Genomic DNA, 17,826 nt, shown 5'->3' with positions numbered 1-17,826 from the left:
TAACAAGACAAAAATCAGTATTTTAAAATTCTGAGTTCTGGAAAATAACCACGTAGAATACAGCTACAAGTCTGAATGTCTATTATGCCTTTCTACATAGAAATGGTGCTGGCCCACTCTGCAGTGCTTAGTTTAGGCAAATAATGTTGTATACATAATAGCAGAATTGTTAGAAGCAATAAAGATCTGGAAAGCCAGAGGTTATGTAAGAAGGAGATTTTTTTTAAAACCCACCCTCGCTGGAATTTAGCTAAAATGCAACTGGCAACCAGTTTGCACATTCTGCCAAATCCTCTCTCTCTTCTGTGGTTGAAGACGAAATATGGAATGCAGGAGGGTGGTCCCTGCATCTCTAGGATTCTCTAGGCCTGATCGCTCCTGAACCAGTCCATCAAAATGAACGCCAACGAACTGGAAAATTCCTAAAATGCCCGTCACTGTCCTAGAACGAGCCACACACAGAACCCACAACCTTCCCCATCAATGTTTACGCCAAGAAAGACAACAATCACTAAAAGTGGCACCAAACTGTAGCTGAGACAGAACGATCTGGATCATAAAGCCTGGAACTTCGGGCAGACCGGCCACAAAGGCCACAGCGGGAAGGTGCCTGATGTTCAAATACAGCTACCTCTCACAGCATCACTTGTTCTTAAAGAGGATGCTGATTATCTGAACTGGTTTAAATTTCAAGTCCGTTTCAGCTAAAGAGTGGTAATGCAGATTAATCTGTGGTTCACTGATGTATTGAGAGAGCAAAGTGAGAAAGTTGCCAAAATGGTTATAATAAAATCTCAGGAACACAATAAGCACTGAAAGTCTTCCTTAACTTCAGACAGACGTTGAACTGGTCGCCTGCACAAGGATACTTCTTTGTGATTAAAGAATATTAACTCTCATATGATTTAAAAATATATCTATCTAAAAATATTGTAAAATATACCACAGTAAAAACCTAAGTTCACAATAAGCCAAAAACCTATTCTAAGAATTAAAAAATCATCAGAAAAATATTAAAAGGCGTGATCAACAGACGAAAAAGGATACTAAAAATTTAGAAAGTGCAACTCTAAAAGTCTTAATCTAGTAGTCATACAGGTAAGTATAATTTATTTTTAATTTTTATGCTACAAAAACACAACTCATCGCTGACAAAGCACTCTAACAAGAAAAAAATTAGTATCAAAGGATTATGATATAAATCCTTGATTTAGGTTCAGTGTCATAACTCTCAAATGTCAAATTCTTTCTAAAGAAACAAACTTTTAAAAGCTATTAATTATAATAATAAACAAATCCAAAATTTTTCTCACCCAGATCTTCAACAATGAAAGAGATGGCACTTCCATATACTAAGATACACCACACCAAAACACACGAGTGTTCAAGTCTAGAGAATGACTAAATACAGCCATTTCTCAAAATCATTTATTAAATATTAAGACTGATATATACCACAAACGTGTAAAAAATTAATATTTAGAATTTTAACGAAAATTGTATTATAAAGCTGATACAATAGCCCAGTTCTACAGCAATGATCAGTAATGTAAAACAAGATAAAAAAGCCCAGATATCGACAAGGCGGGCAGGTGATGTAACTGACGGGGCTGACTGGGTGGTGCTGTGGGAAACCAGGGAACACAGGCTCTGTCTAAAAAAAAACCGAATGTTGCCAAGTAGGAAACAGGTTAAGGCTGTCATACCAATTTTTTAAGAAACATCAAAACCTTGGATTTCTATGCGGAATCTCTCAAATGTTAAATGTTGGCAATCACTTAAGAAATAAAAACAAAACAAACAACAAAAAAAATCTCTGCAAGTGAAGTCAAAATCATGAGCAAGTTGAATATGGTCTACAGGCCACTGGTTTTCAACCTCGGATACTGTACTTTAGGGGACATTTGCCCATTTATTTTAGACTTAGATTAGACCTAAAATTCATACCTGAGAGAAATCTTTGCCATGCCCTCGGCGCTCATTAAGAGGAGGAAATACAGTCTTTCACTTACACATGTATTCGTGTTAAACAGCACAACTTTCATAAAAGGACATCAATCCTTCCTTCCTGGACCTCAGCTGCCTATTAAAATATACGGCCCTCCAGTCAAAACAAAACAATAAATATTTTCCAGGTACCCTCAGTGACTATAACCTCAAACTTACAACATTCATGGAAGGCTTGGCTCAGAAGAAAATAAAAGTGTAGTCTGAAAAATGTGTGGCCCATTCAGCCCAGTAAATACTCAGAAGTCCACATGGATATGTGGCCACCAGCAAAACTGAGCTTTTGTTAGGTTTCAACCAACACAGAGTAACATTATAAGAAACAATTCAGTACACCTCATTGCTGTATTTACTTTATTATAAGGATATTATGGGATATACTGTTCATTACATAAGTGTTCTCTGAGGATTCATGGAAGATACTCTTCTTGAGTAGGGTGTAACCGTATGTATATGATCCCGACATTGGAATGATTAACAGGACGGGCTCATGACCTAGACCAGGGTGACCCTTGGCTCTGCCATTTACTAACAGCGTGACCCTGGGTAAGTTACTCAAGAATCCTAAGCTGCAGCATACTCTTCCATAAAATAAGAAAAATGACAGCAATTTCCTCATAGAGCTGTTATACCATTAAATGACATGCTTCATAAGCATATATGCACATATATGCACTGCATATAAAGTGTTTATTACTCAGTTCCGTGTCTGGCCCATAAAAAAACACTCAATAAAAAGTATTGCTCCTGCTAATACTTGTACTATTATCTCCACTCCAGGGGTACTTACGTCTCCCCTGAGCCATTCTAAACGTGTTATAAAGACATCCAAGGTTTTGCTCTCCTTATTTTGCTTTGGCCTTATTTTGCTTCATCTACTTTTTAAATTTCTGAATTGGTAATATATTGATATGGTACAAAAGTCAAATACTACATAAAAGAATTAAATGAAAAAATATCACTTTCAAAACAACCCATATCCTCTATTCACCCAGTTAACTACTTCTATTACTTTCCCTGCACAAGCACCTTATTTTATCAATAATACATCTTACAGCTCTTTCCATCATTGTACAGATGTTTTTGTTTTTTAATAATTGCATAGAATTCATAGACAGGATGGATATACCATAATTTACCTAGTCTCTGACTGATGGACATTTGAGTTGTTTCCAATCTCAAAGCAATGCTACAATGAAAAATTCTGAATAGATGTGCAAATTACATGTGTGTATGTACATATATATTTTATATATATCTCATAAATTCCCAGATATGGGATTAATGTGTCAAAGGAATTTAATTTTGATAGACCCTGTCAGATTGCCCTCCACAAGAGGTATTATCAATTGACAATCCCACCATCAGTGTACATGAGGTCCTGTTTCTCTATAGCCTCATCAATAGAATGTGCTGTCAAATTACCACATTTTAGCCAATTTGTTAACTGGGAAATGATATCTCAGTACATTTTAACTTGCATTCCTCTTATTTTGAATGAAGTTGAACATATATCTGTAGTTAAGAGTCACCACATTTCTTTGCCATTTTTTCATCTTATTTTGCTGAATGTATTTCGGTAAAATACATGAAATGTTTTTTAAAACAAGGTCACATGAATTATATTTTATAATAAAATGTGAATTATTATAAAATACAGGTAGGCAATTTTTCTAAAACATACAGAAAAACAAGGGGAAGAAAATCAAAATGCTAAAAATAGTTGTTACCTCAGGAGAATGTGACAAAGAGTGATCTTTCTTCTTTCTACTTTTTCTCATGTTCTAATTTTATGAAATATGAACACAGAGAAAAAGGAACCAAAAACGCTAAGCATACTTTAAACTAAGAGATAAGTTTCATTTTAATTTTTCATCCAACATAAACCAAAAATATGGATTTTAAGTAATCATCAGTATGTATTTACAATTTTTTAAATGTCAGTGCATTATCCACATTAAGATATGAACCTTGTAACAGACTTCTTCCCCTTCCAAATGAAGTGAAGAGATTTTTAATGAAGCTTTACTCATTTACTGTACTTTCCTTTAAAAAGATCAATGATTACATATAAGAAAGATCATCATAAAGTAGAAATCAAAATGACAAAAAGATATTCTCACTGAATAATTTTAAGCAATATAATGCTTCCTTTTCCTGAAAATGATAAAATAGTAAATTCTCATTAATTTTGACATCATTTATTTACGATACTGCACTCGGACAGGGACTAAGCTAAAAGTTGGTAAATAATTTTTAAATTGTTTATCATTTGACTCAAAAAATAAGTTACAGAAGACTAGGCAAATAAGATAAGCAAAGTAGAATCAACATCCTCAATGTATTTTTTTTTTTTAAAAAGAAGCATTTCTGAGTACTTTAGAAATACCTACTACCTGGCTCACATTTGATACCGTATTACAAAAAGAGAACCACAAAGCCTTCAGACTACCTAGCTACAGGGGTAAGCAAACTTCTCCTATAAAGGGCCAGATAGTAAATATTTTAGGCTTTGCAGGCAACATAGTCCCTGTCACAACTATTCACCTCTACCACGGTGGCACAAAAACAGCCACAGGTAATATATAAACAAACAGGCTGTGTTGCCTGTGTTCCAATAAAACTTTATTTAGGGACACAAATATAAATTTCATATAATTTCCATGTGTAACAAAGTATTATTTTCCTTTGGATTTTTTGAACCACTTAAACACATAAAATTTGTATGAAAACACAAAAGACCCTGAATAGCCAAAACAATCTTGAGAAAGAAGAATGGAGCTGGGGGAATCACAGTCTCTGACTTCACACGACACTACAAAGCTACAGTCATCAAAACAGTATGGTACTGGCACAAAAACAGACACACAGATCAATGGAACAGGATAGAAAGCCCAGAAGTAAACCCACACACTTATGGTCAATTAATCTATGACAGAGGAGGCAAGAATATACAATGGAGAAAAGATAGTCTCTTCAACAAGCGGTGCTGGGAAAACTGGGCAGCTACCTGTAAAAGAGTGAAATCAGAACATTCTCTAACACCATATACAAAAATAAATGCAAAATGGATCAAAGACCTAAATGTAAGACAAGATATTCTAAAACTCCTAGAGGAAAACATAAGCAGAACCCTCTCTGACACAAATCATAACAATATTTTTTGATCCATCTCCTAAACTAATGGAAATAAAAGCAAAAATTAACAAGCGGGACCTAATTAAACTTAAAAGCTATTGCACAGCAAAGGAAACCATAAACAAAATGAAAAGACAACCTACAGAATGGGAGAAAATATTTGCAAAGGATGAGACCAACAAGAGATTAGTTTCCAAAGTATACTAACAGCTCATACAACTTAATATCAAAAAAAAAAAAAGACAAGCCAATCAAAAACTGGGCAGAAGTCCTAAACAGACATTTCTCCAGAGAAGACATGCAAATGGCCAATAAGCACATGAAAAGATGCTCAGTATTGCTAATTATTAGAGAAATGCAACTCAGAACTATGAGGTATCACCTCACACCAGTCAGAGTGGCTATCATTAAAAAGTCTACAAATAAATGCTAGAGAGGGTGTGGAGAAAAGGAAACCTTCCTACACTATTTGTGGGAATGTAAATTGGTGCAGCCATTGTAGAGAACAGCATGCAGGTTGCTTAAAAAACTAAACATAGAGTTGCCATATGATCCAGCAATCCCACTCCTGGGCATATATCCAGAGAGAAGCTTAATTCAAAAAGATACATGCACCGCAATGTTCACAGCAGCATAATTTACAATAGCCAAGACATGGAAGGAACCCAAATGTCCATCAACAAATGAATGAATAAAAAAGACGTGGTGTGTATACACACACACACACGCATACGCGCATGCGCACACACACACACACACACACACACACAATGGAATATTACACAGCCATAAAAATGAATGAAATAAAACCATTTGCAGCAACATGGATCAACCTAGAGATTATCATATTAAATGAAGCAAGTCATACAAAGACAAATATATGATATCACTTATGTGGAATCTAAAAAAAAAAATGATACAAATGAACTTAACTTACAAACCAGAAATAGACTCACAGACATACAAAACAAACTATGGTTACCAAAGGAGGGGGCAGGGATAAATTATGATCTTGGGATTAACATATACAGACTATCATACATAAAATAGATAAATAACAAGGACCCATTGTATAGCACAGGGAGCTATATTCAGTATCTTATAATAACCTATAATGGAAAAGAATCTGAAAAATTAATGAATAACTGAATCACTGCTGTACACATGAAACTAACACAACACAGTAAATCAACTATAGTTCAATAAAAATAATTTTTTTAAATTCTTAGCTTGTGGGCTGAACATACAGGCAGTGAGCTGTATTTGACATGTGGGCCATAGCTTGCTAGCCCTGATCTAGATGAATGACTATCAAACTTTTTTGATCATGACCTGCAAGAAACACATTTTAAAAACCACTACCCTACACACACGCACACACACACACAGCTGCAACAAAGGGTTTATGAAACAATACTCAGCTGCACTACATGTGAAACGGTTATTTTCTATTTTAATACTGGCTACTAATGGACATCAACCCACGGTCTGAAAAACAGCAATCTTGCTTTTAGTTAAAATTGCTATCGAGAGAAATAACATTATTTGCTCAAACACACACACACAAAGTCAGTGGGAGAGCCAAGTCTATAGAACTCAAGCATTTCACCTTGCTTTTCAGAGTGTCCTGACCTGCCAAGACGCCTCACCACACCACATCGTCTCACCACTCTCATCAGGTCACATCCAACTGTCCAAGTATCGTCTCTACATACATGTGTTCTCCCAGTTTCAAATTAATGTCACCTGAAGGACCAAATAATCCTAAGGTGTTTCATACCCATTATTCAAAAATGATGGGTAAAAAGGGAGAAAGGAAGCTTTGACGTATGCATCTCTGTGCATCGGGGCTACACTGTCCACCACAAACTCCACGTAAACACCTGACAAATATTTGCAGAGTGTATAAAATAAAACAAGGAGGAAAAGAGTAACAGCCTCCAAATATCAAAGTACTGCTGCCTGATATGTGACTCATAAACATTTTAAGCATATATTTTTGCAGTAATTATATCTAAAGCAATTAACATTATCAGGGAAAGTCCTACACATCTAAATAAACGGAGTCATATTGTTTTGTTTCATTGAAATAGAGTTATATTCCTGCCTCACATCAAATATCTGATACTCATGGAAATGGAAATTATGACAAATAAGATCAAAAGTGTTCTTTGCAACACTCACCATCACACAAAATATATAACGATGCAGCAAAAGAGACTAGCAAAGGGTTTTGATTTACTTCATAATTTATGACTTACTTCTGCTGCAACAAATCACAAGGCAAAAGAATATTTTTATCAAGGTTTTGAAAATCAATGGGATAAAAAATCTTTGAAACTTCCAGGAAACATGGATCACTTAACCTTCGAAAGTGTGTCAGAGCCCAGCTCTATTTTTCTCACTGCGTTTTCCAGGAGCAGACGCAGGTAACCAGGTTGTAAATCACTGGGTTTCCTGTTTTCATTTCCTTGAGCTCCGTCTCCTTTGCACTTCAACTTGCACCAACACACCTACCTTTAAAACACATATCCCAACACTCAGTGACCATCTCCATCCTCCGGTATCTATCTAAATCCCCCTCACTCTCACCTATCACCTCTACAGGACTTGGCAGCTGATCTGATTAAGTGACCCAAACATTCCTTAGGGATCTGAGCCCCTGGCAATCATATCATCCTCATTCCAGGGTGGCCGTGATATGTCCACTCACACTTAAAACTTGCGGTCACTTGAGCACCACTCATATTCAGTCTGTTGTCACTGTGTAAGAAGCAATCCTACCTCCTCTAGCTGATCTGGGTCAAGATGGTAGAGTCTATTCCAATCTGCTGGTCCTAGACACAAGAGTCTAAAGTGAACCATTGGCAACCAGAGCTTGCAGTTAAGTTGTACCCTTGCTATATCCCCTGTGGAAAGGCTGCACCCACTCTGGGACCAGGACTACTAACCCTGCAGAGCTCAGAGGTGCAGGGGACAGAAGCACAGTGCTCCCCAGTGGCACCCTGTGAGCTGCAGTCAGCAGGACTGCTTCTGTTTCCACCTCCTGCTTCCCAGGCCCCTGTATCCTTTCTACTAGGGATAGAGAACCATATGGAAGTTCCCAATTTGCAGAGTATTTCCTCTGGGCTGGAGCTTCACTCATGCCTTCTGAGGACCATTCTGGCCCTCCAGACGCCGGCTGCCTCTGGATGACGCAGCCTGGGATACAACCAGCAGATGCCCAGGCCCAGGCCCAGGCCCACACACATCTCCCAGCAGAGTAAGACCCCTGTTCTGGTGCTGTGTTGCACACGATTCCATACCTGCAGATCAGGGCGTCAACTGGTAGCACCAAACATACACTACATCGCCAAGTAAAAATGATTAATTACACTACATGCTAAATACAAAAAATAAATAAGACACAATTGTACCTTAAAGGAGCTCACAGTCTAAAGAGAATCAAATACCCACAGTAATGTCTTCCTTCATCATTACGTACATACTCATAACAAGAATATACAAATGCTTTAAGGTGCTAGTAAGCCAGCATCACAAACTCTTAATCATAATCACAGAAAACAGTCAAGTCACACCAAAACTGTGTTTATATGCTAAATATTAACTAGTTGGCAACAGCTAATAATATTTGTAATTTCTGAAATTAATTGGCAAGATTTAATAAGTTTAGTTCTGCTTTTATGAATCCCAAATTTTTACAGTTATATTTCTAATTCTAAATTTTACAACAAAATACTGCCCTTATTGCTATTTTTAAGTCATATATCTAAATCAAATTCAAATAATAATCAAATTACTAAATCAATACTTATTACCTATGCAATATTTATTTAAAGATTACTAAATAATGCTTTTATATTTTCAGATTCAACCTAAATAGGAAATTTCTAAATTGTCTAATGGTCAGGTTTATTAAGCTGGCTTCACTCAAATAAGTAATGAACTGAGAATATAAAGCAAACTCATATGAACCATTTCAAAACCATGCAAACTTTCCAAAGCAGGATAAAAAATCAGACTAACTTTAATTCAGAGTAATTTTCTTCCTAAATACCCAAAGCGTAAGTATGCCTCACATTCTGACAATGGTCTTGTTTAGAAGGAAGAGATCTTCAACTCACCTTTGCACACCATAAGGCCTTTCCAAAATAGGCTCTCTGAACGGAGGAGGAATGTGACCAAAATAATCAGGGTAAGCCACCTCAGAATATTCCGGGACAGACTTTGTACTTTTCACAATCTCAATATAAAGGTCCGAGTCATGGAGTGTTGGTCCGTCAGGGACGTCGACGGGTGCCTGCTCCACGGATGAAGTCGACTCGGTGTCTTCATCATCCTCGGGTTCGATGCCAGCACAGCAAAGCTGGCCGAGCTGCACTGTTCTTCCCTCAAACAGCACGTTCCCACAAGAAGCCACGTGCGGACAGGCTTTATTGCACGTCAGGACGGTGACAGGGAGGCCGCAGTCCTTCTTCACTCCTGCGGCAAAGCCCGGGGCTGTCTGAGAAGGAACACTCTGCAGGGTAATTCGGTCCAAGGCCTTCACGATATCATTGTTCAAGCCGTGGACCGAGAGGGCAGTTCTGTTTTGATCACCTAGCTGCTGCGGTAATGTTCTGTCACTCTCTTTAATGTCTTCTTTCGCCGGATCCACACAGGCAGGTTTCTTGTTATCCTCGTCCCCTTTAGGAGACACGGTCGCCTTCGTTACAACCCCTTTTCTTAAATTGCCTGAATTCCCAGATGCTTCCTCTCCTGCCGTGGGAACAACAATAGGACCACGAACCTTTCCCTCAAATACAAAAGGCTTTGGTTCTTTGGAGATTAAATCATAGTCCTTTGAAAATAAAAGAATATGATTAATCTTTTACATTAACAAAATTGTATATTAACAAAAATGTATTAACAAAATTAAGACATACTCGTTTTATATGCTGATTCGGAACCCTAACATGAAAATTTTAAAGATGGAAAAAACAGGTTATGTTTTAATTTTGCTAATAAAAGACAAAATGTTTAATTACAACAAAATTCATTACACTATTTTGCTTTTTCTATTGTAAAAATAATGCCTATACAAAATAGAAATATGGGAAATTTTAGAAACGTATTGAGACATTAAAACCATACAAAATCCTATTAAACGAACCACAACAGCTAATGTTATTCATCAATTCAACAAATATTTACTGTTGGTTTTAAGCCAAGCACTGTTTCAGGCACGTAAGACCCAGCAGTTAAAAACAAAACAAAACAAACAAAACAAAAAACCCCACAACTCTTCCCTTTTGCAGCTTACATTCTACTATAGAAAGAAGGGAAAGGACTGTCAATACAAAAAGTAATAAACGTGACAAAAAAATATATTTTATGGAATGTTGGAAGGGTAGAGAGTTATAGCAAAAAGAGGGAGAAAGGAGTAACATGGATTGGGAATGCCAGGGGGAGGAGATGTAGGTGGCAACGTTAAATGCCATTAATTACAGACAGGAGTCAGAGATGGTACCAAAGTGTCTGCCTGAACAACTGAAACCCATCAGGGTTTAACTCTGGAATGTTAAGTTGGAGCTAGTCACGTGTAGACAAGGACGTAAAGCAGGCAGCTGGGCATATTTGTCTAGAATTCAGAAGAAAAGTCTATGCAGAAGATATAAATTGGACACTCACTCACATACAGACTCTACTCCCAGCCATGAGGCTGGAAATTATAAGCAGAAAGAAATAGAGAAGAGGACAAAAGACTGTGCCTTGGGGTACTACAATCTTAAGAGGTTGAGAAGATGAAAATGAAACAACAGGAGACAGACAAGGAAATGGAGAAGGAAGAGCCAGGCTGCAAGAGGAAAGCCAGGAAGGAAAAGTGTCCTGCACGACAAGTGAAGAATGGATGCTGCTAACAGATCAAGCAGTCTTTTCTCTTTTTATACTTTTAGACATCTTTTTGGCCTATAGAAAACTTTACCAAGGAAATAGACTGCAACTGATTTAGCCTTTATTCTACTGGTGGGCATATAATCCTTTATAGAATAGTTGATTAAAACAAAGGTGAAAAAAAATGAAATAAAAAACAATCCAAATGAAGGCAAGAAAAAGACACAAAGATATACAGATGAAACAAATGAAAATACAAAATAAGATCTCATAAATATAAATCCAAATATATGAAAAATTACATGTAAGTGAACTAAATGTTTCAGCAGTTACATGCAGAGACTCAGATTTGAGTTTTTAAAATCCAGCTATATGCTGTTTAAAAGATAAACATCTAAGGATACCGAAAAGTTGATGAAGAGATTTAAAAAGATACCAGGCAAGTAACTAAACTTAATGTAACTGCATTAATATTATTTTAAAAACCTTTTCGCCTTAAAGCCATAGAGATAAAAACTAACTTCAATAAAAGGTTCACTTAATAAAAAAGAGAAGTCAATTTACATTTATGTACAATAAATGATAAAGCCTCCAAAAATATGTAACAAAAACTGACAAACCTGCAAAAACAAATATATTTGCAATCATGGTTGAGAAATTTTTAATATACTTTTCTCAGTAACTGACAGCATAGAAATAAAAATCCATAAAGACAGAAAAGAACTTCTCAACACAATTAATAATCTTGTCCTATTAGGCGAATATACAGCTGTGCTTAACTGCAGAAGAGTTCTCTTCTAGGACAAAAAAGCAAAAACAAAAGTTGACCATATTCAAAAGCCATAAGACTCAAAAATTTCAAAAGATTATAATCATATAGAATATGTCCTCTCAGCCTACATGCTAGAAATCAATAAAAAGATAAATAAAAATTGGAAATTAAAAAGTGAACTTTGACATTACTGAGGACTCAAAGGAAAAAAATCATCATGGAAATAGGGCTTCAAAACAAAGTGAATGAAAGCATTAAATATCAAAACTTGTGTGATGCAAGTAAAACAGTAACTAGAGGGAAATTTGCAGTTTAAAAAGAGAAATACTGGAAAAGAAGAAAGGCTGAAAATTATGTGGCCTATCTTAAGATGATAATATAAAAAACAAAAAGAGAGAAAGAATGAAAGCAGGAAAAATCAAGACATGGCGCTGTAAACATATCATTTAGAAATATGGGGATTAACTTCAAAAACATCCTTAAAGTTGACTCCAGGAAACAGCAGGTGGGACGCGGACTACAGCTTTTCCTTTAAACTATGTAAATGATTAAACTATGTAAAACTGACTCCTTCAACTCTGTCCATGTATAACTTTAATAAAAAGCCAAATTAAAAAGAGGGGGGAAAAACATAAAAGTCCATAAGGTTAGTGTCATTATGCTACCACAGATGTACGAAAAAAGAGCCGTGAAAATGCAGAATTTTGACACTTCGAATATCTGCCCTCAAGAAACAAAAGCAGCTAAAACTATAATTGTCACTGTCACATCTGTCATAATCATAGTTAAAAGCATGTGTTAAGGTCCTCTCAGAAAGTCTGTTGATAATTACTTTAACAATTCCTTATGTTGCCTTCAAATGCACTCATTTTGCCGCCATCTGGCCATTGGTTAGTAGCTTTAACACATCTGGAAACAAAGTGGGCTGGTGTTCAGGATACAAACACACACATCAAGTAATTGTGAGCTTCAGTGGTTGATGTTGAAGGTGACATGTAAATTCAAGTGGAAAAAAGTCATAATCAAGATTAATTTTATTTACGTTTAATATCTCATAGTCTGCCTGCATTTTGATATGATGATGGCTGGAAAAAATTCTTCCAAACACTTCCTCTATTTAGAACCAACCAGTATTTTTAATTCTCAGAAGTGTATCACTTAAATATCGCTGCCTATATATACTTTCAACACACTTCAAAAAATAAGAGACTGAAGTATTTGAATAGTTCATTCCTCTGAAACTTAAAAATAAGGAAGTGTCAACACAATGACTTTAGAAATGATGTTCCAATTATGTACATAAAAGACAATGTGCTATTTCCCATAACATATGCTATACAGAGCTAACTCTTCAACTTTAAACTTTGTGGCAAAAGAAAGAATGCATTAATAAATACATACTGTCTGAAATACCTGAAGGAACTTTTTTTGCTTAAGCACAATAAAAAGGGGCACTCACTTGGGGAGACTTTTCAGAGCTCTTACACTCAGACACACCTGTCTCTACCATCTGACGCCAAGTCAGCCAAAAGTAGGAGCCTGTTCTAGGAGGAGCCAAACTAAAGGACAAGTTAGCCAGCTGTTCAAAGGTGCCGAGCAGGGAACCATCAAGGGTACCCTGTTCTGGGTGATGAACTATCATGCAAGCATACAAGAGCTCATCGTCACAGTCTACAAGAAAGAACTGACCTGTGAAAGAGTGAGAATCAAAATCCTGGCCTTGACATCTATTAAGAACCTACTCTTCTCCATCCCCACTTCAGAACTCCTACAGTTCTTAATCACATTATATAATCCTCATTTGTACACAAATACTGAAGAAAACAGTGAGTTCTTCACACAATAATCAATGCCTTTCCCAAATCCCTTCCACAGTACTTTTTCTAATTTGAATCAGCAGTATCTGTTACCTCTGAGGTTTTATTTTTAAATAGGCCTTAGCTTGGCACAAAAGTGTTACAGGAACAGCCAGATACCTTCTGTAGGTTGCATGAAAGAGAATCACCCTGTATCCTTCTCCAATGCCTCTGCCTATCTGCTTCTTTTTCTTTTTGACAAACACCCGCTCCTTCATTCCTGCCCTCTTTCTACTATCCCTGATTTCAGCACACCTTCCAACATGCCCCAAAGAACTGTGAAATGTAAACATTCGCCAGCAAGTATTTCTTTATTTGTATTTCTCACATATAGCTTCACATTAAAGTCTTTTGCTTTAAGCAACTAGGAATTAAGTATATAGAACTTGGGTGGGGGGGACACAGGGGCTTGCAGCAAGAGCTAAATAAACCTGAGATTATCTGGTCCAAACCCTTTATTTTAGACTTTAAGATCCTGGATAGCTTCAGGGACTTATTTAAGGATCCCCGAAAAGTGAGCAGCAGAGTGAGAGGAGGAAACTAGATCTACTACTTGCCATCAATTCACTTTACTTGCTGGGTAATCAAGCTGAAAAATTACACTCTAGGAAACAGACGAAGGTAAAAAAAAAGTTAACAAGAAGTCACTCTCCTTCTGAAGCGACTAAGATTTAAAGACTCCAAGTTGTCCTCCTCTTTCCCCGACACTCCGTGATTATACGGTAACTCTCAGAACAAATAATTCCTCGTGTATAGACAACACTTCTAATTCAGCACTTTCTCAGCTCTCGTCTCCCCTTAGCTGAATGCAATGGATAAAAAGAAGGCTTTAACTTGAGTCTGAAATGCCATTTTAAAGATTATTTTTTAAAGAGAGTAAAAACCTGTATCAACTAAAGTGATAAACCAAAATGATGAAAAAATACAAAAAGGCGAGTCCAAAAATTAAATGACCTTGTCCCCTCATTTTACAGATAAGCAATTTACAGCTCAGAATGTTGAAGTAATTGTCTAGTCTCACTCAGAAAAGCAACACTACCTCCATTTTTAAGACATGAAAACAGTGATTATAGGTCTGGGGAAAAAAGAACACTTTCTTAAAATGAGTTAAGATGCTGAATTTTCTATATTTATACCTGAAAATCAGCAACAAGCTCAGGGAAAAGGTGTTCATACATTTTAAGCTCTTCTACTGTTCGTCCTGGTTCTTGCTGGGGCTTTAGTTTGTTAATATCCGTTTCAATATCATCATTCTGAAATAATAAAAATGGCATGTCACCAATTAAGAAAAACATAAAATTACAAAATACAATGTCAGGTTTAAAGACTTCCCAATTATTAATTACAGGTACATAGAGAACAATCACTGCATAAAGACTGTACTAATTTCATTGTAAGTTAAAATTTGCTTGCATTTTTTTTTTGGTTGTTGTATTGTTATTTTGGTTGTTTTGTTGTGTTGTGTTTTTGTCAAAGGTTATTCCAATATAACATGGTATCCAGGCTCCTCAAGATAGAAAAACTAACACTAAGATTAAAACTAAAGAGCACTCCCCTCAATCTCCCTGTCATTATCTTGCACATATTAAAGGGCAGTAAAACTTAATAAAACTAAATCGAAAAACATAAGTATATGATGGCAGCGGTGATAATCAAAATAACTTTTACTGAGCAATGAAAATATGTGAGGCACTACGCTAAGGATTTTACCTGTATCATCTTACTTAATCTACATAAGAATACTATGAAGTAGACAGTATCATTACCTCCATTTAATCGAAGAGGAAACTGAGGAACAGAGAGGTTAAGTGGCTTGCAAAGAGAGGAGCCAGAATGTAAAACTAATGAGTAATTCTAAAGCACGCACTCAACATAATGCGCTGCCCGCCTCAAGGGAGGCTAATGGTGATCACGTTCTCTTACATTCCATGGTCAGTAAAGTTCCCTTAGGAAAACCCAGCATCACCATTCACTCTGTTTTTCAGGGGGAAAAAAAAAATTGAGAAGTGGAACAATGGCCAGAAATGATGTCCCTGTCCCTTTGGGGAAAAAAAGGGGGGGTAAATTTAAAGAAACAGGACCTCAGAGAAACAGGACAGGTATGCGGGATCAATTTGATCTGTATCTGTTCAAAGCGCTGATGCGCACTGTGAATGAAAGGCAAGTGTCAGTTTACCTAGAGTCCAAGCTGCTCTCTAGGACCCTCAACAGCTCTGGCCTCACACAAACAAAAACCCATCATTACCTTCCTTGATGGCTAGAGAGATAAGACGACTTGCTGATTTTCAATGGGTAGTCAATTTTAATTTTAACATTTATCTTAATATCAGCTTAAAGTACTTATTTTTCAGCCTTAAATTTATTCTACTAAGCTTCAATCCTTAAAATGTCTTATATACATGTATCTGATATTTATATATTGTCATATTAATTTGTCATATTATAATTATTGTCAAGTAATTTTAAAAGGAAAAATATTATGTATTTCTCATTTTTCATATTCAGCAATTTAGCTCTTATTTCTTCAACCAATAGAAAGATTTTCTCCATTGACATAAAAATAGACTGGTTTTATTCAGAGTATCTTATTAAATATTGTATCATTGTGTAATTATTATTACATAAATATATAATTTCATATATCCTTAAATATGTATTAATGAACCCAAAATATGTAATTTTCTTGATTAGCATGTATTAAAGCGGATAATGCTTTCAAAATAACAAAAAAATTTTCAAAGGTATTCCTTTCTCTAAACATACTATTTCAATATTCAATATTATTTTATGAAACTATATGTAGCTTTACACAGTGGCTATTTAAAAATTTTTAAATATTAAAAAATAATATTTAGTATTGCACAGCGGTGAAGAAAGCAAACATTCACATCAGACTGCTTTATTCTGAATTTTGGCCCCACCTCTTACAAGCTACACTGATAACCTTTCTGTGCCTGTTTTCTATCAGCCCTGTAAAGCAGAGGTAACACCACCACCTACCTCACAGAATTACTGTGAGGATTTAATGGTTACTACAGGCATGCCAAGGTTCAGGTGCAGACCACCGCAATTAAGCGAATGTCACAATAAAGCGAGGCGGATGAATTCTGGTTTCCCAGCGTATGTAAAAGTCATGTTTACACTATACTGTAGTCTATCAAGTATGCAATGGCATTATGTCTAAAAAAATGTAAACACCTTAGTTAAAAAATATTGATTAAAAAATGCCAAGACAATTACAATAGTATTATCAAAGATCACTGATCACAGATCACCATAACAAATGTATTCATAATGAAAAAGCTTGAAATATTGTGATAATTAACCAAAATGTGACACAGAGACATAAAGTCAGCAAATGCTGTTGGAAAAATAGCACCGACAGACTTGCTCAATGCAGGGTGGCCACAGACCTTCAATTTGTTAAAAATGCAGTATCTGCAAAGCACAGGAAAGCAAAGTGCAGTAAAACAAGGTCTGCCTGCATATGTGAAGTGATGGACCGGCACAGGATTAAGTGTTCCATAAATTCAACCTATTATTTCTTCTTATTATTATTATAACTGTGGTGTTAAGGTAAATGGGGGTATGTGAGCAATCTCAAAAACCCCAATAAATAAGGTTACCAACATTCGCATTTTTTATAGATATGAATGTCATAAAAGACAAAAAAAATCTGTAGAAATGTTCTAAATTAAAGGAAACTTAAGAGACAAGATAATTAAATGCAATGCCTGATGCTAGATCCTATACTGAAGAGGGGGAAAAAGCCTTACAAAGGACACTATCAGATCAACTGGCAGAATGGAATGCGGATGGCAGATGAGATAGAAATGGTGCAGCACTACAGACTTATCAAGTTGATAAGTTATCTAAGAGAGTTCAGTCAGTCCTCTGTATCTGCACGTTCCATGTCCTCAGATTCAACCAACCACAGGTTGGAAATATTAAAATATAAAAAAAAAAAAAATTCCAAAAAGTTTCAAAAAGCAAAACTTGAATTTGCGGCAGGCCAGCAACTATTTACACAGCATTTACAACTATTTACACAACATTTACTTGTTTTAGGTATTCTAAGTAACCTGGAGATGGATGACTGAAAATATATGGGAGGATGTGTGTAAGTTATGTGCAAATTTTATGTCATTTTATATAAGGAACTTGAGCATTTGCGGATTC

At 36.0% G+C, this 17,826-nt stretch overlaps 1 protein-coding gene across 3 annotated transcripts in view; it reads right to left on the bottom strand.

The window, feature by feature from the left end:
• AGTPBP1 (ATP/GTP binding carboxypeptidase 1) overlaps window positions 1-17,826 on the bottom strand; it is a 133,348-nt gene that overhangs the window by 47,834 nt on the left and 67,688 nt on the right. For all 3 annotated transcript variants that reach the window (XM_031447163.2, XM_010974875.3, XM_031447164.2), the window contains exons 13-14: window positions 14,784-14,900; window positions 9,270-9,985 (exon numbers count right to left, since the gene is read on the bottom strand). In XM_031447163.2, the coding sequence (XP_031303023.1) occupies window positions 9,270-9,985; window positions 14,784-14,900 (833 nt within the window). The remainder of the gene's footprint in view (window positions 1-9,269; window positions 9,986-14,783; window positions 14,901-17,826) is intronic.

This window comes from Camelus dromedarius, chromosome 10, assembly GCF_036321535.1.
Source record: "Camelus dromedarius isolate mCamDro1 chromosome 10, mCamDro1.pat, whole genome shotgun sequence".
Lineage (NCBI taxonomy): Eukaryota > Metazoa > Chordata > Mammalia > Artiodactyla > Camelidae > Camelus > Camelus dromedarius.
Note: the sequence above shows the minus strand (reverse complement) of the source record. Positions and strands in the feature narration are given on the sequence as shown.